We start from the raw sequence: 27,885 nt of genomic DNA on the forward strand, positions 1-27,885 counted from the left end.
GATAGCAGCCCGGTCTTCCGGCTAGGAGGAAGAGGACTACATCTCCCAGAACCCACTGCGAGTGGCCGCTTACCGGAAACTATTGCCGCTCCTGTTGCCATGAAACGCAGCGTGGCATTCACTCTCACTGGAATCCCAATGTAGGGCTGGAGGAAATTGTGTTGTTTAAGTCAAGGAAGTCGGGGAAACACACGGAAGAATGCTCCTGGTACTCTAACTCTTCCCTGAAGCTGATGTTGGGAAGAGTGAGGTCAAATGGGAGATGCCAGCATTGGACTGGGGTGGGAACAGTAAGAAGTGCCACAGTGTAATTCCTACGCTGCAGGAAAGGATGTCCTGAAGCGTGGTACATCGGCGAGACCAAACAGAAGCTACGAGAATGAGTGAACAGACACCGCGCAACAATCACCAGGCAGAATTGTTGCCTTCCAGTCGGGGAACACTTTAGTATTGAAGGACATTCCGATCTTCAAGTAAACTTTCTCCAAGGTGGCTGTCAAGACACATGACAACACAGAATCGCTGAGCAGAAACTGATAGCCAAGTTCCGTACGCATAAAGACGGCCCCAACTGGGATTTTGAGTTCATGTCACACTACTTCTTATCCCACCATACTGCCTGGGTTTATAAAATCCTACTAACTGTCTTGGCTTGAGACAATTTACATCTCTTTAACCTGCGATTATCCCTCTCTTTATGAGCACTTATTGTACCTGTAAAGACTTGCACTACAACCATTCTTCACATTCCAATCTGTAATTATCCTGCAATTGTGTCTTTGCTGATATGTGCTGTGTTTGTGAACCTACCTCCACTCACCTGATGAAGGAGCAGCACCCTGAAAGCTCGTGATTCCAAATAAACATGTTGGACTTTACTTTGGTGTTACAAAGAACAAACAACAGTATAGCACAGGAACAGGCCCTTCGGCCCTCCAAGCCTGCGTCGATCATGTTGTCTTATCTGGACCAACTGCTTGTATCCCTCTGTTCCCCATCTGTTCGTGTGTATCCAGATAAGTCTTAAATTTCGCTAATGTATGACTCAATCAACTCACTTGACAGACCATAACCACCCTCTTGTGTAAAAAACTTAGCTCGCATATCTCCATTGAACCTCCCCCCCCCCATTATCTTAAACTTGTGCCACCTTGTAATTACCATTTCTACCCTGGGAAACCGTTTTGAACTGTTCACCCTATCTATACCCCTCATAATTTTATAAACTTCTATCAGGTTGCCCCTGGGCCTCCATCTTTCCAAGGAGAACAATTCCAGTTTATTCAATCTCTCCTTATAGTTAATAGCCTCCATACCTGGCAACATCCTCGAAAATCTTTTCTGTACTCTGTCCAAAGCCTCCACGTCCTTCTGATAGTATGGTGACCAGAATTAGACACAGTATTCCAAATGTGGCCTAACCGATGTTTTACATAACTAACATCATTTGTCAACTTTTGTACTTGATGCCCCGTCCAATGAAGGCAGGCATGCGGTATGCTTTCTTCATTGCTTTTTCCAACTGTGCTGCCACTTTTAAGGATCTATGGACCTTCGTGCCCAGATTTTTCTGTATGTCTATGCTCGTGCTGGTTCTGTCATTTATTTTATAGCTCCACCTGAATTGGATCTACCAAAATGCATCACATTACATTTGTCCGGATTAAACTCCATCTGCCTTTTCTCCGCCCAATTTTCCAGCCTATCTATATCTTGCTGTATTCTCTGGCAATCTTCATCAGCGTCCGTAACTCGACAAATCTTAGTATCATCCGCAAACTCGGTCATCAGACCAGCTATGTTTTCTTCCAAGTCATTTATATATATTACAAACAACAGAGGTCCCAGCACTGATCCCTGTGGAACACCACTAGTTACAAACCTATATTCAGAAAATCATCCTTCCACTGCGACCCTCTGTCTTCTATGGCCAAGCCAATTCTGAATCCATCTAGCTAGTTTACTCCTGATCCCATGTGATTTAATCTTTTGCACCAACCTGCCATGAGAGACCTTGTCAAATGCTTTACTCAAGTCCATGTAGATAACATGCACGGCCCTTCCCTCGTCAATTATTTTTGTCACCTCCTCAAAGATATGACCTCTCTCGTACAAAACCATGTTGTCTATTGCTAACAAGACCATTCACTTCCAAATGTGTCTCAATCCTATCTCTAAGAATCTTCTCCAACACTGACATCAAGCTCACTGGCCTATAATTACCCACGTTATCCTTGCCACCCTCTGAAATGACAGGACAACATTGGCTATCCTCCAATCCTTTGGGACCTCACCAGTAGCCAACAAGGAAACAAAGGTTTTTGTTAGGGGCCCAGCAATTTCATTTCTTGTCTCCCTTAGTAAGATGGGATAGATGCCATCTGGCCTGGGGATTTGTCTAACACTTCATCCCTCGTAATGATGACTTCTTCTAAAGGCTTTACATATTTATTCAAGACACCATCAATTGACGTGTCTCCTTTGTGAATACTGATGCAAAATACTCATTAAGGATCTCACCCACTTTCTTTGGTTCTACGCATAATTTCCCTCCTTTGTCCTTGAACGGACCAACTCTTTCTTCAGTGAACCTCTTGCTCCTAATTTAGAAATAAAATGCCTTTGGATTATCCTTAATCCTGTCTGTCAAGGACATTTTTGACCCCTTTCTGCCCCGCTAACTTCCTGTTTGAGCTCTTTTCTATTTTCCCTGTATTCTTCAAGTGTTTTTAATTACCTAGACCTCACATATGCATTCTTTCTCTTTTTGACTAGAGTCGCAATTTCCATGGTCATCCATGGTTCCTGAATCCTGCCTTTCCTGTCCTCTTTCAAAGGCACATGCCTACCCTGCACTCTGTTGAACTGCTCCTTAAAAGATGCCTACATGCCAAATATGGATTACTCTCAAACAGCCTCTCCCAAACAACAGTCTCCAAATCCTGCCTAATCCAGTTGTAATTAGCCTTCTCAGTAGGACAACACTCATCCTTTTCCATGAGTATCCAAAAGCTTACAGAATTGTGGTCACTGTTCGCCATATGTTCCTCCACTGCAACTTTGATGACCTGGCCGAGCTCATTCCCTAGTATTTGGACCCGTGTGGTCCCCTGTTTAGTTGGACTATCCATATATTGTTCCAAAAAACCTTCCTGAATACATTTAACCAATTCCTCACCATCTGGACCCCTAGCCCTGAGGGATTTCCAATCGATATGAGGAAAATTAAAGTCTCCAACTACAACAACTCTATTATTTCTACATCTGTCCATAATCTGCTTAAACATCTGTTCTTCAACTTCCTGTGAGCTGTTGGGAGGCCTGTAGTACACCTGACATAGTGACTGCCCCCATACTGTTTCTGAGTTCTACCCACTATGTCTCATTACATTATTCTTCCAAGGTGTTCTCCCTCTGTACAACTGTATTATGTTCCCTAATCAGTATTGCAACTCCCCCACCTCTTTTACCTTCCCCTCTGTCTCACCTAAAACACTTATCTCCCGGAATATTTAGCTGCCAGTCCTGTCCTTCTTTTAACCAAGTCTCCATTATCACTACAACATCCAAGTTCTGTGCAAGAGTCAAGGCTCTAAGTCTATCCGTCTTTCTTGCATTGAAGCAGATGCACTCCAGTCCTCCGGGCCCACTGAGTTAAACCTGCTCTTCCACTTAGCCAGCTTGGCCTTCATCCTTTACATTTTACAAGTTTTTACACTTGCTGGCCTACTGTTCTGATTCCCACCCCATGCCAGATTAGTTTAAACCCACCCAAACCATACTAGCAAACCTCCCAATTGTGAGACTTACTTGGGATGGGAGGAAGAGGCCAGCCACCCAAATTAAACCAGCCTGGCTGGAAATTGCAGAGATGATCATGACAGGAGCGTGGTGTCCAGGACATAGAAACACAGAAAATGGAGCAGGAGTAGGCATTCAGGCCCTCAAGCTGCTTCATCGTTCACTATGATCATGGTGATCCTCTATCTCAATGGCACACTCTTGCGCTCTCCCCATACTCCTTGAAATCTATTTCCCTTTGAAATATACTCAGTGATTTGGCCTACACAGCATTCTGTGGCAAAGAATTCCACCCTCTGAGTAAAGGTATTTCTGTCCAGCCCTGTCAAAATTTGATATGTTTCAATGAGATCCTATCTCATTCTTCTAAACTCCGGAGAATACAGGCACCAGTTAACCCAAGTTCACCTTATATGACAATACTGCCATTCCAGGAATCAGTCTGATGAAATTTTGCTGCACTCTCTTGATGGCAAGTATATTCTTTCTTTCATAAGGATACCAAAACTGCACACAATACTTTAGGTGTGGCCTCACTAAGGCCCTGAACAGCTACAGTGAGACATCCTCGATCCTGTACTCAAATTCTCTTGCACTGAAGGCCAACATATCCATTTGCCTTCCTAACTGCTTGTTACGCCTACATGCTTGCTTTCAGCAATTGGTGTACAAGGACATCCAAGTCCTGTTTTACATCAACAATTCCCTATCTGTCACCACTTAAATAATACATTGTCATTCTGCTTTACCCACCAAAATGGATAATGCCACACATATCCACATTATACAGCACATAACATGCATTCCCCCACTCACTCAACTTGGCTAAATCATCTTGAAGCCTCTGAATATCCTCTTCACTACTCACATTCCCATCAAGTTTTGTGTTGTCAGCACTATATATATAATATATATATATACGCTAAGGCCCGGCAGACCTGACTCGTCCCCACCTGCCACTCTGAAAGACTCATTTATTCCTACTCTCTGCTTTCTGACTGCTAACCAATTCTCAATCCATGCCCATATATTACCCCCAATTCCATTCGTTTCAATTTTGCACAGTTATCTCTCTTATGGCACTTTATTGAAAACTTTCTGAAAATCCAAATACACTACATCCACTATTTTTGAGAATGTAACTATTCTATTAGTTACATCCTTAAAAACACCAGTAGATTTGTCAAACATGATTTCTCTTTCATAAATCTATGTTGACTGTGTCTAATCCTGTTGGTATTTTCTAAGTGCCCTGTTTTTGTATTCTTTATAGTAGACACTCGCACTTTCCCTTCTGTTGATGTTAGTCTAACGGGTCTGTAATTTCCAGTTTTTTCTGTCAATTTTTTTTTAAATAGTGCAGTTACATTTGCCACTGTCCAAGAGATTGATACAGAATCTACAGAATTTTGGAAGATGACAATTGACATATCCACAATTTCCATGACTACCTCCTGTATTTTCTCAGATGTAGATTATCGGGCCCTGGGGATTTATCAGCTTTCAATCTTGTTAATTTCTCCAGCATTGTTTTTCTTAACTAATATTGATTCCTTCTTGTTCCTCCTTCTCATTAGACCCTTTATTCCTTAGCATTTCTAGAAAGTTATTTGTGTTTTCCTCTGTGAAGACAGAACTAAAGTTTCATAAAATCCTACAGTACGGAAGGAAGCCATTCAGTCCATCAAGTCTGTACCAACCATATTCCATCCAGGCCCTAATCCTGTAATCCCACAGATAAACCCTGCGAATCTCCCTGACACTGGGGTCAATTTAGCATGGCCAATAAACCTAATCAGTACATCTTTGGACTGTGGGAGGAAACTGAAGTACCCAGAGGAAACCCACGCAGATACGGGGAGAAAGTGCAAACTCCACACACAGTGATCTAAGGCCGGAATTGGACCTGGGTCCCTGGTGCTGTGAGGCAGCAATGCTAACCACTGTGCCACTCTAGTTATTTAATTGCTCTTTCGTTTCCTTGTTCTCCATAATAAATATTTCTGTTTCAGAATGCAAGGGATCTGCATTTATCTTCGCTAATTTTTTTTTACACATTTGACAGGACAGGACTTGAATACTGTGTCAGAAAAGGTTAATTGACCTACTCAGGTCAGGAAAGGTGAGTGTTATCCCACCTTCTTAGTGTCATCCATCACTCTCTGCCTGCCCCAGCATTCTCCAGTTCAACACTTCTTTGACTGACACACCGTGCAGTTCCACACGCTCTGTTTTCTTCAGCCATCCCTCAGCCAAACACTGATACAATCCATTAACCCATTGTTCATTCCTACCCATCCTTTACGGTTGCGTATTGTGATTAAATATATTACTGAAGTTTCATCTTATCATTAGCCCCCATGTCCCAGTCATTAACTGGCACATTCATCCTTGTGGTGCACTGCCTTCCTATGCCAATTGGAAAGCAAAAAGACTCATTGCCCAATTGGGTGATGCTTACACATTTGTGATGTCTGAGGTTTTCATGCAGCAATGTCCTGGAGACTGACTTTTATTTGTAATATTAGTTTTAAATAAACGATGCTAAAGAAATTAACTGGATTGAAAGCCAATAAAATCCCCAGAGCCTGATAATCTATATCCCAGATACTAAAGGAGGTAGCCATGGAAATAGTGGATGTACTGATTGTCATCTCCAAAATTCTGTGGATTCTGGAACAGTCCCAGCAGATTGGAGGGGGTAAATGTAACCCCACTATTTTAAAAAAAGGAGAGGGGGGAAAACTGGAATTTACAGACCTCTTAGACTAACGTCAGTAGGAGGGATTATGAGTCAACAGCCTTTTTCCCCCATTTTCAATATTTTCATATTTAATAAAGAGAAATGTTCAAAGAAAACCACAAAAAAACCTTTTCTAATGTCCTGATGATTTTCTCCAGGTTTTCATGCAGCAGTGTCCTGGAGATTGATCTTCATTTCCTGAAGAATCCAAAGTAATTGTGAAAGGGTTGGCATCGCCACACCCATTTCAGTTTCCCTCTACAAATTTCTCATTGTATCGTGATCACAAACTCCACTTCTCACAATTGCAACTCTTGGCTTCAAAAGTCAAAAAAATTTTTGAGGCTCTTTTTAAGATTTCGCCAAGGGCTACTTTTTGGTGCTCAGGGTCTTTCTTCTCATTCTCATTAACTCCTTAATTAGGTAATGCAGTCGCTTAGGAACATTATCTTCTGTATTTGTGATGATATTTTATGGTTTCCTTCTTTAGATGGATAAGATAGCAAATACATGTGTGTATTAAATCTTTTATTCCTCATGCACTTGGAAGCAAATTTAATAGAAACCTTCAAAAGAAGATGGGATAAATATTTTTGAAGGGGAAAAGAATTTTAAAAATTATTAGAAAAGAGCAGCAATCTAGAACAAATCGGATAACTCCTATCTACAGTTGGCATACACAGCAAGAAGCCTGACAACACCAGGTTTAAGTCCAACCCATTTATTTGATAGCCAGAACTCTCCATCTACCTGACGAAGAGGGAAACCTCAAAAGCTTGTGAGTTTACTATCAAATAAATCGGTTGGACTTAAACCTGGTGTTGTCAGACTTCTTGCTGTGTCTACCCCAGTCCAACACCGGCATCTCCACATCTAGAGTTGGCATAGACAGACTGCACCTCCTTCTGTGCTGTAGAATTTTAGGAAATGGTTCATCTAGTCTTGTTTCTTTTTTTTAAAGCTCATTACATACAAAATGTTTAGGGGTGATTTTCAATGGTGCAACATCACATCGTGTCAACTTTTACCTTTGGCAATGTAGATGAGAATCAGAATGAGAATCAGACTGCGCCTCCTTCTGTGCTGTAGAATTTTAGGAAATGGTTCATCTAGCCTTGTTTCTTTTTTTTAAAGTTCATTACATACGAAGTGTTTAGGGGTGATTTTCAATGGTGCAACATCACATCGTGTCAACTTTTACCTTTGGCAATGTAGATGAGAATCAGAGAAGAGGTGTCGGGGCATTCATTTACACATTAACCTTAATGGCTGAATATCAGCCTTCTACAAAATCAATACTATTTCACACAAGCTTCATCATAAAGGGTGGCTCGGTGTTTTGGAAGCGCCTTGTATGGAGCCACAGGGATCATTAACGATTATTATTCTTAAGTTGTAGTCTGCACAGATGAAAAGGGTCAGAGACTGATCGTGGTGGCAGATCTGGAAAATTTCTCATTGTCTAAGGTTAAAAATTCTTATCCTTAATTTCAGTTCCCTCCATGGGCTCACCCTTCCCTTTTCCTTCATCCCTTCCACATCCACAACCCTCCGAGATATCTGTGCTGATCTAATTCTGGCTTCTTGAGCATTCCCGATTTTAGTTATGCACAAATAGTGGCCATGCCTACAGTTACCTGGGCCCCTCATTCTGGAACTCCCTTTCATCAACTCTCTGCCTCACATTCCACCTTTAAGACTTTCTTTAATATCTTCCCCGTTGACCAAACCATTGGTCATCTGACCTGATACCGCACAATCCGGTTCAAATTCACAATTTCTTATTATGCTCCTGTGAAGCTCACTGATATGTTTAATACATTAAAGGTGTTCTATAAATTTAAGTTGTTATATTCAAGTCCATGCTACTGTTGAATAGGTTACTCCCATACTGCAAGGGAGCTGTGATCAAGTGTGGGGAGCCATAATCAATTAAAGGGAAAAGACAAGGCAAGCGAACAAGGTGACAAGGGTAATCAGGGCATGGCACGAAGGGACAGAGCATACAAACCTAAAAGTGCAGTAGGTGATAAGGCCAATGATTTCAAAAATACTAAAAAGACAGAGATAAAGGTTTTGTATCTGAATGCCTGCAGCATTTGTAACAAAACAGTTGCATTGGTGCCACAAATAGAAATAAGTGTGCAATCTGATAGCAATAACAGAGTGCATGCAAGATGACAAAGTTTGGGATTTAAATATTCATGGATACATGACATTTAGGAAAGATAGAAAACGTGGACAGTTAGCTCTGTTAATTTAACTTAACATTAGTACAATAGAAAGAGAGGCATCTTTTGTTCTAAAGGTCTAGGTGTTGAACTGGTTTAGGTAGAAATAAAAAAGAATACATGTAGGAAGTTAATTGTGTGGGTAGTTTATAGGCCACTGAACAGGACCACACTGTGGGATGGGGTATAAAGGAAGAAATAATGGGGGTTTGTGAGAAAGGTGTGGCAAAAATGTTGGGTGATTGTAATCTACATATAGATTGGGCAAATCAGATTGACAAAGGGTGCCTGCGAGATGAGTTTGTAGAGTGTTTTCAGGACAATTTCTTAGTGCTATAAAGTGTACAATTCCACAAAAAATAATGGCAGGTTAGAAGATAGGACAGAATATAAAAAGCAAAGAATGGCTAGAAAAAATAGGAGGCAGGAATTAGAGTATAAGAGAAAGCTAGCTAGAAATATAAAGTAGATAGTAAGGGTTGCTACAAGTATTAGAAAAGGAAAAGAGTAACTGAAGTGAACTTTGGTCGTCCAGAGAGTGAGAATGGGGAATTGATAATGGAAAATAAGGATATGGTTGATGAATTAAACAGATAATTTGCATCTGTCTTCACTGTAGAGGATACAAATAACATCCCAAAAATAAGTATGCATCAAGAGGAGAGAGGGAGAGAAAAACTTAAAACAATTACCATCACCAGGGAAAGAGTACTGAGAAAATTATTATAACTAAAAGCTGACAAGTTGCCAGGTCCTGATGAATTTCATTCCTCGGGTCTGAAAAGAAGCGGCTGCTGAGATAATTATTTTTCCAAAATTCCCTAGATTCTGTCAAGGCCCCTTCAGGTTAGAAAATGGTGAATATAACTTTTCCATTCAAGAGAGGAACAAGACAAAAAGCTGGAAACTACAGGCCAGTTAGCTTAACATCTGACATAGGGAAAATGCTGGAATCTATTTTTAAGGAGGTTATAATGGAACATTTAGAAAATCGCAATGCACTCAGAAAGAGTCAACAGGGTTTCGTGAAAAGGAAATTGTGTTTGATTAATTTTTTAACAGTTCTTCAAGAAGGTAACAAGCAACATGGATAAAGAGGAAGCTGTGGATGTAGTATATTTGAAGTTCCAAAAGATAAGATGCCACATAAGAGCTCATGGTGTAGGGGATAATATATCAGCATGGAGAGAGAATTGGCTAGTTAAAAGGCTTAGGCATAAATGGGCCGTTTTGGGTTGGCCAGATGTAACAAGTGATGTGCCACAGATATCAGTGCTGGGGCCTCAACTATTTACAATCTATATCAATGACTTGGATGATGGAACTGAAGGTGTGGTTGCTAAATTTTTTGATGACACAAAGGTCACCTCACTACAGGAAGGATGTGGAAGCTATTGAGAGGGTGCAGAGGAGATTTACAAGGATGTTGCCTGGATTGGGAGGCATGCCTAATGAACTTAGGTTGAGAGCTGGGTCTCTTCTCCCTGGAGAGACGAAGGTTGAGAGGCGACCTGATAGAGGTTTATAAAATGTTGAGAGGAATAGATAGGGTGGATTCTCAGAGGCTATTTCCCAGGGCTGAAATGGTCGCTACGAGAGGACACAGGTTTAAGGTGATGGGAAGCAAGTACGGAGAAGACGTTAGGGGGTCAGAGGGTGGTGAGTGAGTGGAATCAGCTGCCATCGGTGATGGTAGAGGCAAACTCGCTGGTGTCTTTTAAAAGACTTCTGGATGAGTACATGGGATTTAATGGGATTGGGAGTTACAGATAGTTCTATGGCCTGGTCGGTATGGATGTGATCGGCGCAACTTGTGAGCCGAAGGGCCTGTTTCTGCTATAGTGCTCTATGTTCTATGTAAAGGGAGTTAGGAAAGTAATTTGTAAAGTGGACGTAAGGAATTGCCAAAGGGCACAGATAAGTTAAGTGAATGGGCAAAAAATTGGCAGACGAGGGTATAATGTGCAAAAATGTGAACACATCCACTTTGGCGTGAAGAATAAAAGACAGCATATTGTTTAAATTGAGAGAGATTGCAGAACTCTGAAGCGTCCTGGTACATGAATCACAAAATGTTAGTATTCAGATACAGCAAGTGATTAGAAAGGCAAATAGAATGTTGTTGTTTATTGCAAAAGAAATGGAATATAAAAGCTGGGGTCTTTTACAACATTTGTATCGGATATTGATGAGACCTCATCTGGAGTACCCTGAACAGTTTGTTCTCCTTATTTAAGAAAGGGCATAACTGCCTTTGGAGCAGTTCAGAGAAGATTCACTCAACTGATTCCTGGAATGAGGGGGGTGTTATCTTATGAGAAAAGATTGGATAGGTCGGGTCTGTATTAATTAAGGTTTAGAAGAATGAGAGGTGATCTAATTGAAACATATCGGGTCCTGAGGATACTTGACAGGATTGATGCTGAAAGGTTATTTTCCTTGTGTGAGAGAGTAGAACTAAGGGACATTGTTTAAAAAGAAGGGGTCTTCCATTTAAGATGGAAATGAGAAGATTTTTTTTCTCTTAGAGGGTTTTGAGTCTGTGGAACTCTCTTCTCCAAAGAGAGTGTAGGCTTTTTCTTTGAATATTTTAAAAGCTGAGTTCGATAGTTTCTTGTTTAACAAGGGAGTTTAACAAGGGAGTATGGTGGTCAGCAGGAAAGTGGTGTTGAGGCTGCAATCAGATCAGCTATGATCTTATTGAATGGTGGAGCAGGATTGAGGGGCCGAATGGCCAACTCCTGCTCCTATTCTTCTCAGTCCAAATGGCTGCCTGAAGGCAGACAGGGCCTCAGTTTAATGCCTCATCCAAAACACAGCAGGCAAAATGAAGGGCCATGCAGGCAAGTTCTGCGATGCATTTTCCAGTGGTTGGAGTGGTGGAAAATTGTGCCCAATTTTGTTATTGGAAGCTAATTAATTATGTATAGGTATCTTTCTAAATCGCATGGCAAGTTGGAAACTGATTCACTTGTTCTGGCATAACCTAATGCAGTTGAAGATCCTGGCATCTTTCTTAAACAGGAGCTGAACAGACACATTCACTCTCTCCAGCCCAGCTGTTTTAAGATAGCTTGAGATAGCTGCACACAAGAAGAAGACTGCACCAAGATTTAGCCACAATTTCATCGAGGTTTTGTCAAGAGGAATGCGCTAATACCAGGATGTCTACTATCCAATGGTTGGCTGCAGAACCAATCAACCTCACCTCGCTGGCATGGGAGGTAATTGCAAGGGAGGTCAGCTCATTGGGCACATACCTGAGAAACACCACGTAGTGCAGGAAGAGGATGAATGATCCACTTTACCAGCATGTCAACCTTCAGTTCACTCCAATCTTTCACTCTCATCATGACATCATGCACTCAAAAGTGTTATACTACTCAGGGATCTTACATAATACTAACGGGGGAGACATCAGCACTGAATGTTTACAAGTTCCAAAATGGTCTCAGAGCATGGTGACTTTTTGCAAGAATTACCCACTAATTCTATCTTTTACTCTCATTCTGTGCTTTTAAAAATGTGCTCTTACTCTTTTAAACACTGTAACAATGCTTTAATTCAATCAGTTTCTTCCCTGCTGCCATCAGACTTTTGAATGGACCTACCTTATATTAAGTTGATCTTTCTCTACACCCTAGCTATGACTGTAGCACTACATTCTGTACCCTCTCCTTTCCTCCTCTATGCATGACATGCTTTGTCTGTATAACACGCAAGAAACAATACTTTTCACTGTATACTAATAGATGTGACAATAATAAATCAAATTAGATTGCCTCGTGGCACATTAACATCACTCACATTTCATCTATCATCTTTCACAAACTCCACCAGCCCTTACTGACCATATACAGGAGGCATTCTTGCTTCCCAACCTCTGCTCCATCCATTCTCATCATCATTCCATACATTTGTCTTCATTCATGCCAAGCTTGCCCACAACAGGAGGGAGAGATCCTGGAGGAGGGACAGCCATCATCCAGGAGCTCACTCACTTCAAGGAACATGCCACCCTGCAGCAGGTAAAAAAACGGGGATCACTCCTATGGGAAAGGTGAGATTGGCCTCTCCCAGCAACCAACTAAGGATGAACCCTTCATGAGTTGATCACATCCTGACATTCACAGCGAGTAACATGCAAGCTTCTATTCAGCATGTTCATGAACTGAATCTACCTTCTTTCTCTTACAGGCACTAGTGGGTCCAGGCAGACTAGCAGGACCAACATAAGCCCCATCCCCCAGCCCACCTCAGAGGAGGATACAGAAGAGACACCAGAAGAAGATACGTCACTGTATTCACTTGCACCCTCCACCAGCACAGAGACACACAACTCTGTGGCTTATAGTTCTAGATTAAGCTAGGAGTAACATATGAAGGGCACCTCACTGACTTGTCTCCACAGTAGTCAGAAGAAGTGACAGCCCTGGTCTTTGGTACTCGGAAGACTGCTGCAGGTTAGGCACCCACTGAGTCCAAGTCAGGTGGTGAGTTTCTCCAAATGCCCATGGAAAAGTGCTCGAGATGCAATGACAGGTGGTGGAAAATCACATAGAGTTGTGAGACACAGTCAACACACTAGTGTAAAGGATGGAAGAGTTTGTCCACTTTCTGTCTGATGCCTTGGCTTTAACATGCAAGCACCTCAAGGTGTCCATGGGAAGGTGCTGGCCATCTTGGGAGATCCCGGTCCAGCAGACTGTACTGGATATGTACTTGGATTTGCATTCTACCGCTTTAGGCATTGGTATGATCCATCAGAGGCTAGGTGAAAAGGGGACACCTCAATCTCCCCTCAAGTGCTCTCTTCTTTTCAAGGAATCGGGGAGGGGTCCTCAGGCATCCAAATGAAGGAAGCTTTTCAGCCAGGCACGCTTGGAGCCTCCAAAGGACACTCCGAGTGTCCTTCTGCTCCAAGTGCCCTCTGCCTGTGACCCCATCAACTCCACCTGATCAGGCTGAGGAGGGTGCATCTGCCCCTGAGCAGGAAACCATTATGAGGCCAGAGCCTTGCAGGCCTTGGGCCTCAAGAGGACATCACCATGGTCGTATTAGACAATAAGTTGTAGCTGTTCGCAGGTTACCGCCACCTCTGCTGTGGATGTTAGGGCTGCACCCAGACATGGCAACAGGAGTAGGAAAATTAAGAAGTTTTGAAATCACTTCTGGGTCACAGGAGTTCCATCACTGTACGTATCATGCAGATTTTTTGCTGTTCATGAAAGTGGTCTAATCATTTGAAAGTGTCTGATCATTTGAAAGTGTCATTATGTTCTTATGTACATTTATGTGGCCCCTTATTGTGAGGGGCAGCCATGCTCCCCCTTACTGATCACTTCCCTTTGTGATCTCAAGTAACTACCTGATCTATAATAGTTACTCAACTCTCAATATCTCAAACTCTTTATTGGAAGTTTGTGCTAAATGCAGTAGTAACCTTTATTCCTTCCAAGATAATATGGAGGTAGGCCTGCTCAATAGCCTTGGAGAGTTAGTTGGAATTTATTTCTTCTTGGTGGTGCCAGAGCACAAGACCTGCTGTCATGATGATCTCCCCATGTGTGCATTTGTGTCCGCTGAAGTTTCTCATTAACATGATGATGACAGCATCAAGTCCTTTGACTGCCCTTTGTGCCAACTTTCACTTCACATAATGCACTGTTACATTATTTGCCACTGATCTATCCAAAGATTACGGCCTGATAAGTCACAAGGGTTGAAGTTGCAAATCCAAATGCTGAACTTGCTCTCGATGTTATTGGTTTTAAAGGCCTTTTGGTGCACAGGCATGGCACTAAGTGATGGAAAGAATGTGGCTGTCTCCTGTTGTCTGCACCTTACTCCTGGAATCTTATGGCTATTAATGTGGCATGAGGATGTTTTCCATATAATGCTTCTTCAATTGTATCCACACATTGATGCCAACCCTCACCTCCCTCTTCACTTTCTAGTTCTCCATTGTCTGAAGAGCTCTCAGCCTCCTCCATGTCTCCCTCTGGTGAGGTATTCCCCTCTTAGAAGTGCCAGGTTGTGAAAAGCGCAATAGATCACGATTGTGCACAATGCTACCTGCAGAAAATACTGCAGAGCCCCACCTGAGCAGTCCAGACATCAGAACACACCTTCAGGATGCCAATGGTCTGCTCGATGATGGATCATGTTGAGATATGCACCACGTTGACCTCACCTGCAAAGCACAGACGTCATGAGTATCATTTGAGTATCCTCGTTTCCAAACAGCTAGTCCTGTATCACCAGGCTCTTCAAATATGTGAGGTATCTGGGAATGATTCAGGATATATAAGCCATGGGAACTTAAGTGCATGATATGCTTCTGATGATCACACATCAGTTAAACATTCAGGAAATGGAACCTTTTCCTATTAATGAATAACAGGTGCTGCTGCCCTGGAGTCCTTGAAGCCAATGTGTGCAATCGATTGCGCCCTGCATTCCAGGGAAGCTTGAGATAGCTGCAGGCTAAAGTCCATTAAAACTAGCAGCCTGGTTAGTTTCTTTGAGTGTGAACTTCACTTAACAGTGAGCCTTCCTGTCGAGGGGATCTGTCACTTCTTTGATACATTTATGTGCTGAGGATTGTGAGGTGCTGCTCTGGATTCCTGGAATGAACCACAGGCAACACAATTCAATGCACTGGTGACCTTCAAGGCTATTGACAGTGAATGTCCACCCAGTCGATGAGGCATGAGATCCTCCTGCAGAATGTGGTAGACATGATCCACCAAACTCTTGACAAGTGCAGATTTGCACAGCATTGTCTCTTGCTCATTGCCAGATAGGAATGTCTTCTGTGGATCCTTGGTCACATGAGTCACATCTATGGAACGGGTCTAAGCTCTTCATCTTCTGGTTCTTGATGGGGCTCCCCGGACCATGGAACTGCTTCATGGAATCATCATACAATCTGTACAGTGCAGAAGGAAGCCATTTTGCCCATCGAATCTGCATCAACCAAATCCCCACCCAGGTCCTAACCCATAACCCCACATATTTACCCTGCTAATCCCCTGAGACTAGGGTCAATTTAGTATGGCCAATCAACCTAACCTGCACATCTTTGGACTTCTCCTTCTCCCCCTCAATTAATCACTGCCATCAAGTAGTCAGCATCCTCCTTTTCTCTGCGAACTGATAGATGCAACACACGAACAAATACTGGACAAATACATAAAGCTTTTTATTTGCAACACAGAGTTGTATCTGTGCTATCAGCTTTTCGCTAATACAGCCTTGTAGTTGAGGTGCAAACTCATGGATCTTGATGACCAAGATGCCAAATATTTGACATCTCAATCCCACAGATGTTGGAAGAAGTTTGGATGCATTCATTGAATGTGCCACCTTATCCAACTTACTCCTGCAATTGTTGATCTGGCATACTGATTAAGGTTAACTTGCACAACAGTTGTGACTGGATGTCCTATGCCACATTATCCATGCCAATTGAAGAAAGCATATTTGAGGCTTTCATTGATGATCTAACAGATATGCAGCAGCCGTGCCTCCTTAACACTCGCTTCTATTCTATTATCACATTCTTCTCTGATAATACTGAGATGGATTGAGTATTGTGAAGCCAATGACTCCTGCAGTTCCTCACTAACGTGAACCAAATGGCATTGGCTCCAGTGACGTCTTTTTCTTTGAAGTCTTCCTCTTTTCTCTCAGCTATGACTCCATTTCAATGTTGTGGCTCGAGGTTTGAGAGTATCTCTTGAAACAGCCCCTTAGTTTGGCAGTGTGCTCCTCCCATACTGTGGAGATGCCGGTGTTGGACTGGGTAGGCACATTTGGAAGTCTCACAACACCAGGTTAAAGTCCAACAGGTTTATTTGGTAGCAGGAGCTTTCGGAGTGCTGCTCCTTCATCAGGTTAGTGACAGCTGAAGGACTTTAACCTGGTGTTGTGAGACTTCTTACTGCTCCTCCCATACTGCCTCAGACCCCTTCAATTTTTCTGGAATCTCATGATGTGCAGGTAGATCTCCCTCTGGTTATCCTTCAGCCTCCCTGCACAACCCTGGATCCAGCTGTTGTTGTGGTGGACATTCCAGTGTTCCTCCCTGACCCATCATTGTTGACGTCTCCATGTCCCATGAGAACCTCACCCCTCCCCATCTTAAGGCTGTATGCATGGTCACATATAGGAGAATCCCCCTTTTACAGACCGCAGATTTCTCCCCAATCCATGATCATCCCATCTACAGCCTGGTACCAAGCCAAACAATCCCATCACTACCGATTGTGTGCACACCTGCACACCAAGTTGTGCCTTATCGCAGATGAGCGCAAAGGCCTTGACCCTCCCTGGAGCGAGTGTGTGACATGCATGCCTTGTACATCCCTGAAGTATGGCCTAGGACTGCCTTTAATTGCTTACCTTGAGAGATCCGCAGGGCTGATGGACAGCCTGTAATCTCTCACCCTAACCTGTTGGCCTCTGGCCATGGACATTGACTGTCTTTCGATAAATTCCCTCATGACTAATCACAACACAGTCTCCCTTCCCCCTCCGCCACTGCTTTGTGCAACTCATCCCTCCTGCCTCACACTAACATAACCAGCCCCCACTTCCGATCCTGGAATCAAGGTACATCCTCCCTCCATTCATACAGTTCACCATCCACATTTTGTGTATCCTTATTCTAGCCTCCCACGTCGGGCTCCCATTTCCCTCAATCTCCCCTCTGCCTGTCATTGTTCCCCTCCCCTGTCCCATTCCAATTCTTTCAAAGAATCCCATTGAATCCCTACAGTGCAGAAAGAGGCCAACTGGCCCATTCAGTCTGCACTAACTCTCTGAAAGAGCATCCCATCCAGGCCCTCCTTTCTGTCCTTTCCCCATAACCCTGTGCATTTACCATGACCAATCATCTAACCTACACAGCTTTGGACACTAAGGGGTAATTTAACATCACCAACCTACCTAACCTGCACATCTTTGGAGTGTGGGAGGAAACCAGAGCACTCAGAGGAGATCGATGCAGACATGGGGAGAACTTGCAAACTCCAGTTATCCAAGGCCAGAATCAAATGTGTGTCCTTGGTACTGTGAGATAGCAGTGCTAACCACTGTGCCACCATGCCGCCTCTTTGCCCTCTGTGTCCATTATCCACACCCACCTTCCAACCCGTCTATACTCCATTGCACCCTCATTTATCCCTCATTTTTTCCTTAGCATCGCCTCCTTCCCCCAGTTGCAATAGTGATCTCTACTAAGAGTGCAGTCCTGCCTGAGAGCTACTGCAGAATGGTGTCCTGCTGGAGAATGTAGGCATCCACGGTGAGCAGACCACCCCTACACCCCACCAGTGTGCTTTCACACTGCTATTGCAAAGAAACTGGAGCAGCACTGTTGCAGGTAAACTTTGAATGTTGTACTCATCTCAAAGTCATGCGCGAAATGAAGGCTGACCAATGCATGTCACTCAATTCTCAAATGTGTTTCAGACCGGTCTGAATTCCACTGGCAGGATTGGAAGGTGGAACGTGATTCTGTTGAGTAATTAATGAATATTCACAACATGGTAATTCATGCAAATAGTGTTCCCAACACCAGTCAGTGGCATCCCTGACCCACTGTTAACCACAGTAAGAAGTCTCACAAGACCAGGTTAGAGTCCAACCAGTTTATTTGACACCTGACGAAGGAACACCATTTCCGAAAGCTTGTGAGATTACTGTCAAATAAACTGGTTGGACTCTAACCTGGTATTGTGAGACTTCTTACTGTGTTTACCTCCAGTCCAACGCCAGCATCTCTACATTATGACTACCATTAACCAGCCATGAAAATGGCGAGGGAAAAATTCCAATCTGCTTTCCAGCTGCTGGGAATCCGACTTTTGACTCTCTCCAAGTTTTCCATTCCTGCCCACCACAAAACCTGCCACTGGCAGGAGGGGAAAATTCCATCCAGCACCTTCAACAGTGCAGCTATTCCTTATGGTTAACACTGGAGTGTCAGTCTTGGTTTTGAGTTCAAGTTCTCTGAAGTTGGGTCTTGATTCAGAAGTAAGACTGCTGCCCGTTGAGCCAAAGCTGTAATACTCCATTCCAGTCTCTCCCCCTTTTTCTCAGGGACTCTATTCATTTGCTGATCTCCCTCTCTCACTGTTATTCCCTCTCCATTCCAAAGAAGGATGGTCCCAATGTTGGGGGTTTCCAGAACCAAGAATCACAGTCTAATTGATTGATTATTGTCACATGTATTAGGATAGCATGAAGAGAAAATCAGCTTAGTATAAGAACATAAGAAATAGGAGCAGGAGTAGGCCATCTAGCCCTTTGAGCCTGCCCCGCCATTCAATAAGATCATGGCTGATCTGTCGTGGCTCAGTTCCACTTTCCCGCCCTCTCCCCATAACCCTTAATCCCCTCTCTTATCAAAAACCCATCAACCCGCGCCTTAAAAATATTTAGCGAGGTAGCCTCCACCACTTCAACGGGCAGAGAATTCCAGAGATTCACCACCCTTTGAGTGAAGAAGTTCTTCCTCAACTCCGTTCTAAACCGCCCCCCCTTTATCTTGAGGCTGTGCCCCCTAGTCCTACTGTCCTTTCTGAGCAGGAAGAGTCTCTCCACCTCTATCCTATCCATCCCATTCATCATCTTATACATCTCAATGAGATCTCCCCTCATTCTTCTAAACTCTAACGAGTACAAGCCTAGTTTATTCAGCCTCTCCTCATAGCTCAACCCCCTCAACTCCGGCATCAGCCTAGTAAACCTCCTCTGCACTCCCTCCAAGGCCAAAATATCCTTGCGTAAGTACGGCGCCCAAAACTGCACACAGTACTCCAGCTGCAGCCTCACCAATGCCCTATACAGCCGCAGCAAGACCTCCCTACTTTTATATTCAATCCCCCTCGATATGAAGGCCAGCATCCCATTTGCCTTCCTGACCACCTGCTGCAGCTGCAAGCTGGGTTTTTGCGACTCATGCACAAGGACCCCGAGGTCCCTCTGCACCGTCGCCTGCTGCAGTTTTTCGCCACGTAAGTAATAATCCTTCTTACCATTATTCCTACCAAAGTGGACCACCTCGCACTTGCCAACATTAAATTCCATTTGCCATTTCCTGGCCCATTCGCCCAGCCTATCTAGATCCTTGTGATAGGACTATTCAAAGGTCTGATGGCAGCAGGGAAGAAGTCAGTTGGTATGTGTTTTCAAACTTTTGTATTTTTTTCCCAATGGAAGAAGGTTGAAGAGAGAATGTCTGGTGTGCATGGGGTCCTTGGTTATGCTGGCTTCTTTCCTGAGGCAGTGGGAAGTGTAGATGAAGTCAGTGGATGGGAGGCTGGTTTGTGTGATGGACAGGGCTATGTTCACAACCTTTTGTAGTTTCTTGTGGTTTTGGTCAGAACAGGACCCATACCAAGGTGTACCAAGGAGTCATACCAAAGAACCTGACACCTGACAAAGGAACACCATTTCTGAAAGCCATACCATCTGGAAAGGATGCTTTCTATGGTGCGTATGTAAAAATTGATGAGAGTCATCATGGACATGCCAAACTTCCTTAGCCTTCTGAGAAAGTAGAGGTGTTGGAGGGCTTTCTTAGTTATAGCATTTGATTTGATTTATTATTTTCACCTATATTAGTATACAGTGAAAAGTATTGTTTCTTGCATGCTATACAGCCATACTGTTCATAGGGAAGGAAACGAGAGAGTGCAGAATGTAGTGTTACAGTCATAACTAGCATGTAGAGAAACATCAACTTAATGCAAGGTATCAGTGTGGAGGGACCACAACTGGTGAACTGAACACTGAGAAACTTGAAGCTCTCACCACCTCCACTTCATCATCTTTGACATAGACACTATGTTTCCTGAAGTTGATGATTATCCCTTTGATAATTTTGAGATTGAGGGAGAGATTATTGTCATTGCAGCATTTCACCAGACTCTCAAAGTCCTTTGGATACAGGGTAGACATTTTAGCACAGAGATTAGGAGAAATTTCTTCACCCAGAGTGGTCAGCCTACAGAATTCACTATCACAGAAAGTAGTATGTTTTCAAGCAGCAATTGGATATAGCATGTGAAGCAAAGGGGATCAAAGGATATGGGGGAAGGCAGGATCGAACGATTGAGTTGGATGATCAGGGATGATCATAATGAATGGCGCAGCAGAATCGAGGAGCTGAATGGCCTCTGCCTGCTTCTATTTTCTGTTTCCTACATTTCCATTCTGCTGCTCCCTCCCTGTCTCCCTATGGGGAAAAGATGAGCTTAAGCCTAATGAGTTGCTCTTGCAGAGAACTGATACAGACATGTCAGGCAGAATAGTTTCCTGTGCTGTAGCCAATCTATGATTTTAAATGCGAGTCTTTTTCTTTTCTGTCTGATTCTCATAGCAACGACCTGAATTGATTGGCACAGTTGTTAAGCTGGGAGCCCATACAATCCCAGAATGTTTACTGCACAGAAGGAGAACATTCAGCCTGACGAAGGGTCATATGGACTCTGCAAGTTGATCCCTCATTCTATGTTATTCTCTCTATTTCTAACCTTCCCTCTTTCTCTGTCATTGCCTCTCCATTTCTATCCATCACCAACTCCCCCACCCGAATCCCTCCTTGTCCCTCAATCCCCTCGCTGCTATTCCCAGGCATACTTGAAAATCAAGAGGAATCAAGGCAGGGAAAAACTTAAAATAATTACAGTCACCAGGGAAGGTGTACTGGGAAAACTATTGGTACTAAAAGCTGACAAGCACCTGGCCTGATGACCTGCATCCTAGGATCTTAAAGAAGTGGCTGCAGAGATAGTAGATGCATTGATTCTGATCTTCTGAAATTTCCTAGTGTTTGGAAAGGTCCTGATGGATTGGAAAGCCACAGATGTAACACTTCTATTTAAGAAAGGAGGGAGACAGAAATAACAGGCCAGTTAGCCAGACTGCAAACTGCTAGAATCCATTATTAAGAACATAATAGCAGGTCATTAAAAAAAATCATGATACAACCAGACAGAGTCAGTGTGGTTTTGTGAAAGGGAAATGGTGTCTGGCTAATTTATTAGAGTTCTTTGAGCAAGGTGGAGAATGGGAAACCTGTAGATGTGGTGTACTTGGGTTTACAAAAAAGCTTTTGATATTGTGCCACATCAAGAATTACTACACAAAGTAAGAGCCCATTGTGTAAGGGGTAAGAACATAAGAACATAAGAAATAGGAGCAGGAGTAGGCCATCTGGCCCTTCGAGCCTGCCCTGCCATTCAATAAGATCATGGCTGATCTGTCGTGGCTCAGTTCCACATTCCCGCCCTCTCCCCATAACCCTTAATCCTCTCTCTTATCAAAAACCCATCAACCCGCGTCTTAAAAATATTTAGTGAGGTAGCCTCCACCACTTCAACGGGCAGAGAATTCCAGAGATTCACCACCCTTTGAGTGAAGAAGTTCTTCCTCAACTCCGTTCTAAACCGCCCCCCCTTTATCTTGAGGCTGTGCCCCCTAGTCCTACTATCCTTTCTGAGCGGGAAGAGTCTCTCCACCTCTATCCTATCCATCCCATTCATCATCTTATACGTCTCAATGAGATCTCCCCTCATTCTTCTAAACTCTAACGAGTACAAGCCTAGTTTATTCAGCCTCTCCTCATAGCTCAACCCCCTCAACTCCGGCATCAGCCTAGTAAACCTCCTCTGCACTCCCTCCAAGGCCAAAATATCCTTGCGTAAGTACGGCACCCAAAACTGCACACAGTACTCCAGCTGCGGCCTCACCAATGCCCTATATAGCTGCAGCAAGACCTCCCTACTTTTATATTCAATCCCCCTCGCTATGAAGGCCAGCATCCCATTCGCCTTCCTGATCACCTGCTGCACCTGCAAGCTGGATTTTTGCGACTCATGCACAAGGACCCCGAGGTCCCTCTGCACCGTCGCCTGCTGCAGTTTTTCTCCATGTAAGTAATAATCCTTCCTACCATTATTCCTACCAAAGTGGACCACCTCGCACTTGCCAACATTAAATTCCATTTGCCAGTTCCTGGCCCATTCGCCCAGCCTATCTAGATCCTTCTGCAGACTCTCCACACCCTCCGCGCAATTTGCCATTCCACCAATCTTGGTGTCATCAGCAAATTTTGACACCATACACTCGGTTCCCTCCTCCAGATCATCTATATAAATGGTAAATAGCTGAGGCCCCAGCACCGACCCCTGAGGCACTCCACTAGTCACCAACTGCCAATCCGAATAGCACCCATTGACCCCCATTCTCTGCCTCCTATTTGACAACCAGTCCTCTATCCACTCTAACACCCTACCCCCAACTCCATGTCCCCTGACCTTCTGCAATAACCTCTTGTGAGGTACCTTGTCAAACGCCTTCTGAAAATCAAGAAAGACCACATCCACCGGCTCTCCTCTATCCACCACCCTAGACACATCCTCATAGAACTCCAGTAAATTTGTCAGACACGACTTCCCCTTAACGAAACCGTGCTGCGTCTGCTCTATCAAGCAATTCCCCTCAAGATGCCTCGCTATTTCCTCCTTGATGACAGATTCTAACATTTTACCTACAACAGACATTAAACTAACCAGCCTATAATTCCCTGCCTTTTGCCTGGCACCTTTCTTAAACAATGGCGTAACATTAGCCGCTTTCCAATCTTCCGGCACTTCCCCGGAATCCAGCGACGTCTGGAAAATAACCACCAAGGCATCCACTATCACCTCCGCCATTTCTTTCAGAACCCTCGGATGCATTCCATCCGGTCCTGGCGACTTGTCCACAATCAGCCCCTCCAGTCTGTCGAGCACCGCCTCTCTAGTAACAGTAATGTCATCGAGACCCTCCAGTCCTACCACCTTTCCATCTCTGACACTCGGCAAATTATTCACGTCCTCCTCCGTGAAGACCGAAACAAAAAAGTTATTCAAGACCTCAGCCATTTCCCCATCCCCTACCACTAAGTCCCCCTTCTCATCCTCTAAGGGTCCAACGTTCACCCTCGCCAGCCTCTTCCTTTTTATATACTTATAAAAACTCTTGCTATCCTTTTTTATATTAAGCGCTAGCCCAGCTTCATAGTTTCTCCTACCCTTCTTTATCAATTTCTTTGTCAATCTTTGTTGATATTTAAACCTCTCCCAATCCTCTTCTCGCCCACTACTCTTAGCTACTCTAAACGCCTCCGCTTTTAATTTAACACTTTCCTTCATCTCCTTCGTTATCCACGGCTTATTACCTCTCCTCCTACGGTCCTTTTTGACCATTGGAATAAATTTCTGCTGAGCATCAAGAAAGATCTCCTTAAAAATCCTCCACTGCTCCTCAGCAGACCTACCTTCCAACGCGCTCCCCCAGTCCACATTCGCCAATTCCTCTCTCATCCTACCGTACTCCCCTCTGTTCAAAGAAAGGACACGTGTCCGGGAACCCACTTTGTCCTCCTCCATCTGCACCAGAAACTCCACCATACAATGATCACTCTCCCCAAGAGGATCCTTCACCGCAAGGTCCTTGATTCTACCCGCCTCACTACATAGCACCAGATCCAAGATAGCTCGCTCCCTCGTCGGCTCCAACACCCACTGTTCAAGGAAACTATCCCGGCAGCATTCCAAGAACTCCTCCTCAAGCCCACCGCATCCAACATGGGTCGACCAATCAATATGCACATTGGATAGTATGCAATATAATATGCAATATGGATAGTATATGAGCATGGATAAAGGATTGGCTAACCAACAGGAAATGGAGTAGGGATAAATGAATTATTTTTGTGTCCTCAACTATTTACAATCTATATACATGACTTGAATGATGGGACTGAATTTATATTGTATAGTATATTTTGTATATTATTTGAATGGAGATTGCAAAACTCTAGTACAGAGAAATCCAGGTATCTTGGTACATGATCACAAAACATTAATGTGTAGTTACAGCAAATGATTAAGAAGGCAAATGGAATGTTGGCTTTTATTGTAATGGGAATAGAATATAAAAGTAGAAAAGTCTTGTTACAGCAGTGTAGACAACATCAGGAATACTTTGTACTGTTTTGTACTGGTTTGGTCTCCTTCCTTAAGAAAGGATAGAATTTCATTGGAAGGCTCTCTTGGCTGATTCCTGGGATGAAGGAAGATTGAACAGGTTATGCCTGTACCAATTGGAGTTTAGAAAAATAAAAGATGATTTTATTGAAACATATATGATTCTGAGACAGTTTGACACAATCATAATGCAACCAGACATTAATATTTCCCATTGTGGAGGAGTCTAGAACTCAGGTTTCTTAATTTAAAAATAAAGGGTCTCCTATTTAAGACTTATGAGGAGAATTTTTATTTCTCTGAAAGGGTCCTTAGTTTGTGCAATTCTCTTTCCCAGAGAGCAGCAGAGGCTGGCTCAATGAATATATTCAAGGCTGAATTAGACAGACTTTGATTGACAAGGGAGCTCATGGTTATTGGGTGAGCAGACAGGAAAGTGAAATAGAGGCAACTCTATTTATCAAATGCAGCAGGTTGAATGGTCTACTCCTTCTTGCATTCTCTCTATTGTTTCCTCTGCATTTCAAGGCCTACCCCTCTTTTGAGAAATTCTTCCCATTTATGAAAGAATCAGGAGCCAGAGGACACTGATTTAAGGTGGTTGGCAAAAGAAATACTGGTGACATGAGCAAGAGGTTTGGGTCTGGATTGGACTGCCTGAAAATGTAGTAGAGGAAGATTCAATCATGATTTTCGAAAGAGAGTTGGATCATTTCTCAAGAGAAAATATTTGCAGGCCAACAGGGAAAAGATGGGCTTAAGCTGAGTGAGTTGTCTTGCAGAGAACTGACACAGGCATATTAGACTGAATAGTTTCCTGTGCTGAAGCCAATCCATGATTCGAAATGTGTTTCTTTTTCTGTCTAACTCTCATAGCAATGACTTGAATTGGTTGGCACAGTTTGTTAAACTGGGAGCCCATACAATCACAGAATATTTACAGTACAGAAGGTGAACATTCAGCCTGACAAAGGGTCATCTGGACTCGAAATGTCAGCTCCTTGTTTTCTCCTTACAGATGCTGCCAGATCCACTGCAATTCTCTAGCATTTTCTCTTTTGGTTTCAGATTCCAGCATCCGCAGTAATTTGCTTTTATTCAGCCTGTCAACTCAGTGTCAGCTCAATTTGAATAATCCCATTGCCCCGCCCTTACCCTGCTGCTTTGCAAAATATCTCCCTTCTTATTGAATTTCCTTTTGAAAGCCATGATTGAAACTGCCTCCACTGCACTCTCAGGTACACTCCTGATCCTAATTACTTGCTGTATTAGAATGTTCTTACCATGTTCTTTTGCAATCATCTTAGATCATTTGTCATCTGGCTCTCAACCCTTTCACCAACAGACAACAATATCTCCCCAGCTGCCTAATCTAGACCCTTCATGATTTTGAACAGTTCTATCAAATCTCATTTCAACCTTCTCTTCTTGAAGGAGAACAACCCCAGTTTCTCCAATCTAAGTCAAGGTCACTCATCCTTTGAACAATTCTCCTAAATATTTTCTGCCCCAAAACCTTAATACTCATGCTGCCAGATATAGCTAAATTCCCAAACTGGAGTGACATAGGACCTTAACTTCTGGAGTCAGCACAGCACTAGCTTAATTATATCATACAAGCACATAGAAAGACCTGGATACATAGAGGGGATAGTGCAGGATTTTGATAGAACAGTCCCACGCAAAAAAATGAGAGGACACGCTTTATCATTCTCCATAGAACTCAACCTACACAGTAATTTAGAATCATGATAAGCTTGCGTTCCTCGTTCCAAGAATTAAAGATGAAGGTATAGGCTTCAGCTATATTATTCAGTCCATTTCGTAACCAGCTTCCGCCAGTATCAAAGATGGCGATACGCAGTCTGCATTGAGTTGTTGCGCATGCGGCTCCACCACAGCTCTCCTTCCCAGTCAGCCAGGATCCACAATGGCGGCCTGCGGGAGTGAAGCCCGGGTTGGGGATGTGGAGGAGGACGCTTCTCAGCTGGTGTTTCCGAAAGGTGCCGCGGGGCGAGGGAAGATATTCAGGGGAGAAAGGCGGGAGGATAGGAGATGGTGAAGGAGATTGGAGGGAAGTGAGGGGAAAGAGAGGGGGTTTGCGGAAGGTTGGAGGAGTGAGGGGGGGAGCCGAGTGAGGGGGGGGAGCCGAGTGAGGGGGGGGAGGAGTGGGGGGAAGGGAGGGGGGGAGGAGGGAGGATGAGGAGGGAGGAGGGAGGAGGGAGGGAGGATGAGGAGGGGGGAGGGAGGGAGGATGAGGAGGAGGGAGGGAGGATGAGGATGAGGAGGGGGGAGGGAGGGAGGATGAGGAGGGGGGAGGGAGGGAGGATGAGGAGGGGGGAGGATGAGGATGAGGAGGGGGGAGGATGAGGATGAGGAGGGGGGAGGGAGGGAGGATGAGGATGAGGAGGGGGGAGGGAGGGAGGATGAGGATGAGGAGGGGGGAGGGAGGGAGGATGAGGATGAGGAGGGGGGAGGGAGGGAGGATGAGGATGAGGAGGGGGGAGGGAGGGAGGATGAGGATGAGGAGGGGGGAGGGAGGGAGGATGAGGATGAGGAGGGAGGATGAGGAGGGGGGAGGGAGGGAGGATGAGGATGAGGAGGGGGGAGGGAGGGAGGATGAGGAGGGGGGAGGGAGGGAGGATGAGGAGGGGGGAGGGAGGGAGGATGAGGAGGGGGGAGGGAGGATGAGGATGAGGAGGGGGGAGGGAGGGAGGATGAGGATGAGGAGGGGGGAGGGAGGGAGGATGAGGAGGGGGGAGGGAGGGAGGATGAGGAGGGGGGAGGGAGGGAGGATGAGGAGGGGGGAGGGAGGGAGGATGAGGAGGGGGGAGGGAGGGAGGATGAGGATGAGGAGGGGGGAGGGAGGGGAGGATGAGGATGAGGAGGGGGGAGGGAGGGAGGATGAGGATGAGGAGGGGGGAGGGAGGGAGGATGAGGATGAGGAGGGGGGAGGGAGGGAGGAGGATGAGGAGGGGGGGAGGGAGGATGAGGATGAGGAGGGGGGAGGGAGGGAGGAGAGGTTGAGGTGGGGGGGAGGGAGGATGAGGAGGGGGAGGGAGGC

At 44.3% G+C, this 27,885-nt stretch overlaps 1 protein-coding gene and 1 long non-coding RNA gene across 2 annotated transcripts in view; both read left to right on the forward strand.

The window, feature by feature from the left end:
• Positions 1-80: 80 nt before the first annotated feature.
• Positions 81-18,363, forward strand: LOC145340848 (uncharacterized). The gene is made up of 3 exons (XR_013886308.1): positions 81-5,923; positions 11,800-11,999; positions 12,973-18,363. It is a non-coding gene; the product is annotated as an uncharacterized LOC145340848 (long non-coding RNA).
• Positions 18,364-26,677: 8,314 nt separating this feature from the next.
• The window catches only part of polr2d (RNA polymerase II subunit D), a 9,626-nt gene continuing 8,418 nt past the window's right edge, over positions 26,678-27,885 (forward strand). The window contains exon 1 of the mRNA XM_080185304.1: positions 26,678-26,824. Within this exon, the coding sequence (XP_080041430.1) occupies positions 26,752-26,824 (73 nt within the window). The 5' untranslated portion in view covers positions 26,678-26,751. The remainder of the gene's footprint in view (positions 26,825-27,885) is intronic.

The sequence above is a fragment of the Carcharhinus amblyrhynchos genome, chromosome 3 (assembly GCF_965287045.1).
Source record: "Carcharhinus amblyrhynchos chromosome 3, sCarAmb.v2.hapA, whole genome shotgun sequence".
NCBI lineage: Eukaryota > Metazoa > Chordata > Chondrichthyes > Carcharhiniformes > Carcharhinidae > Carcharhinus > Carcharhinus amblyrhynchos.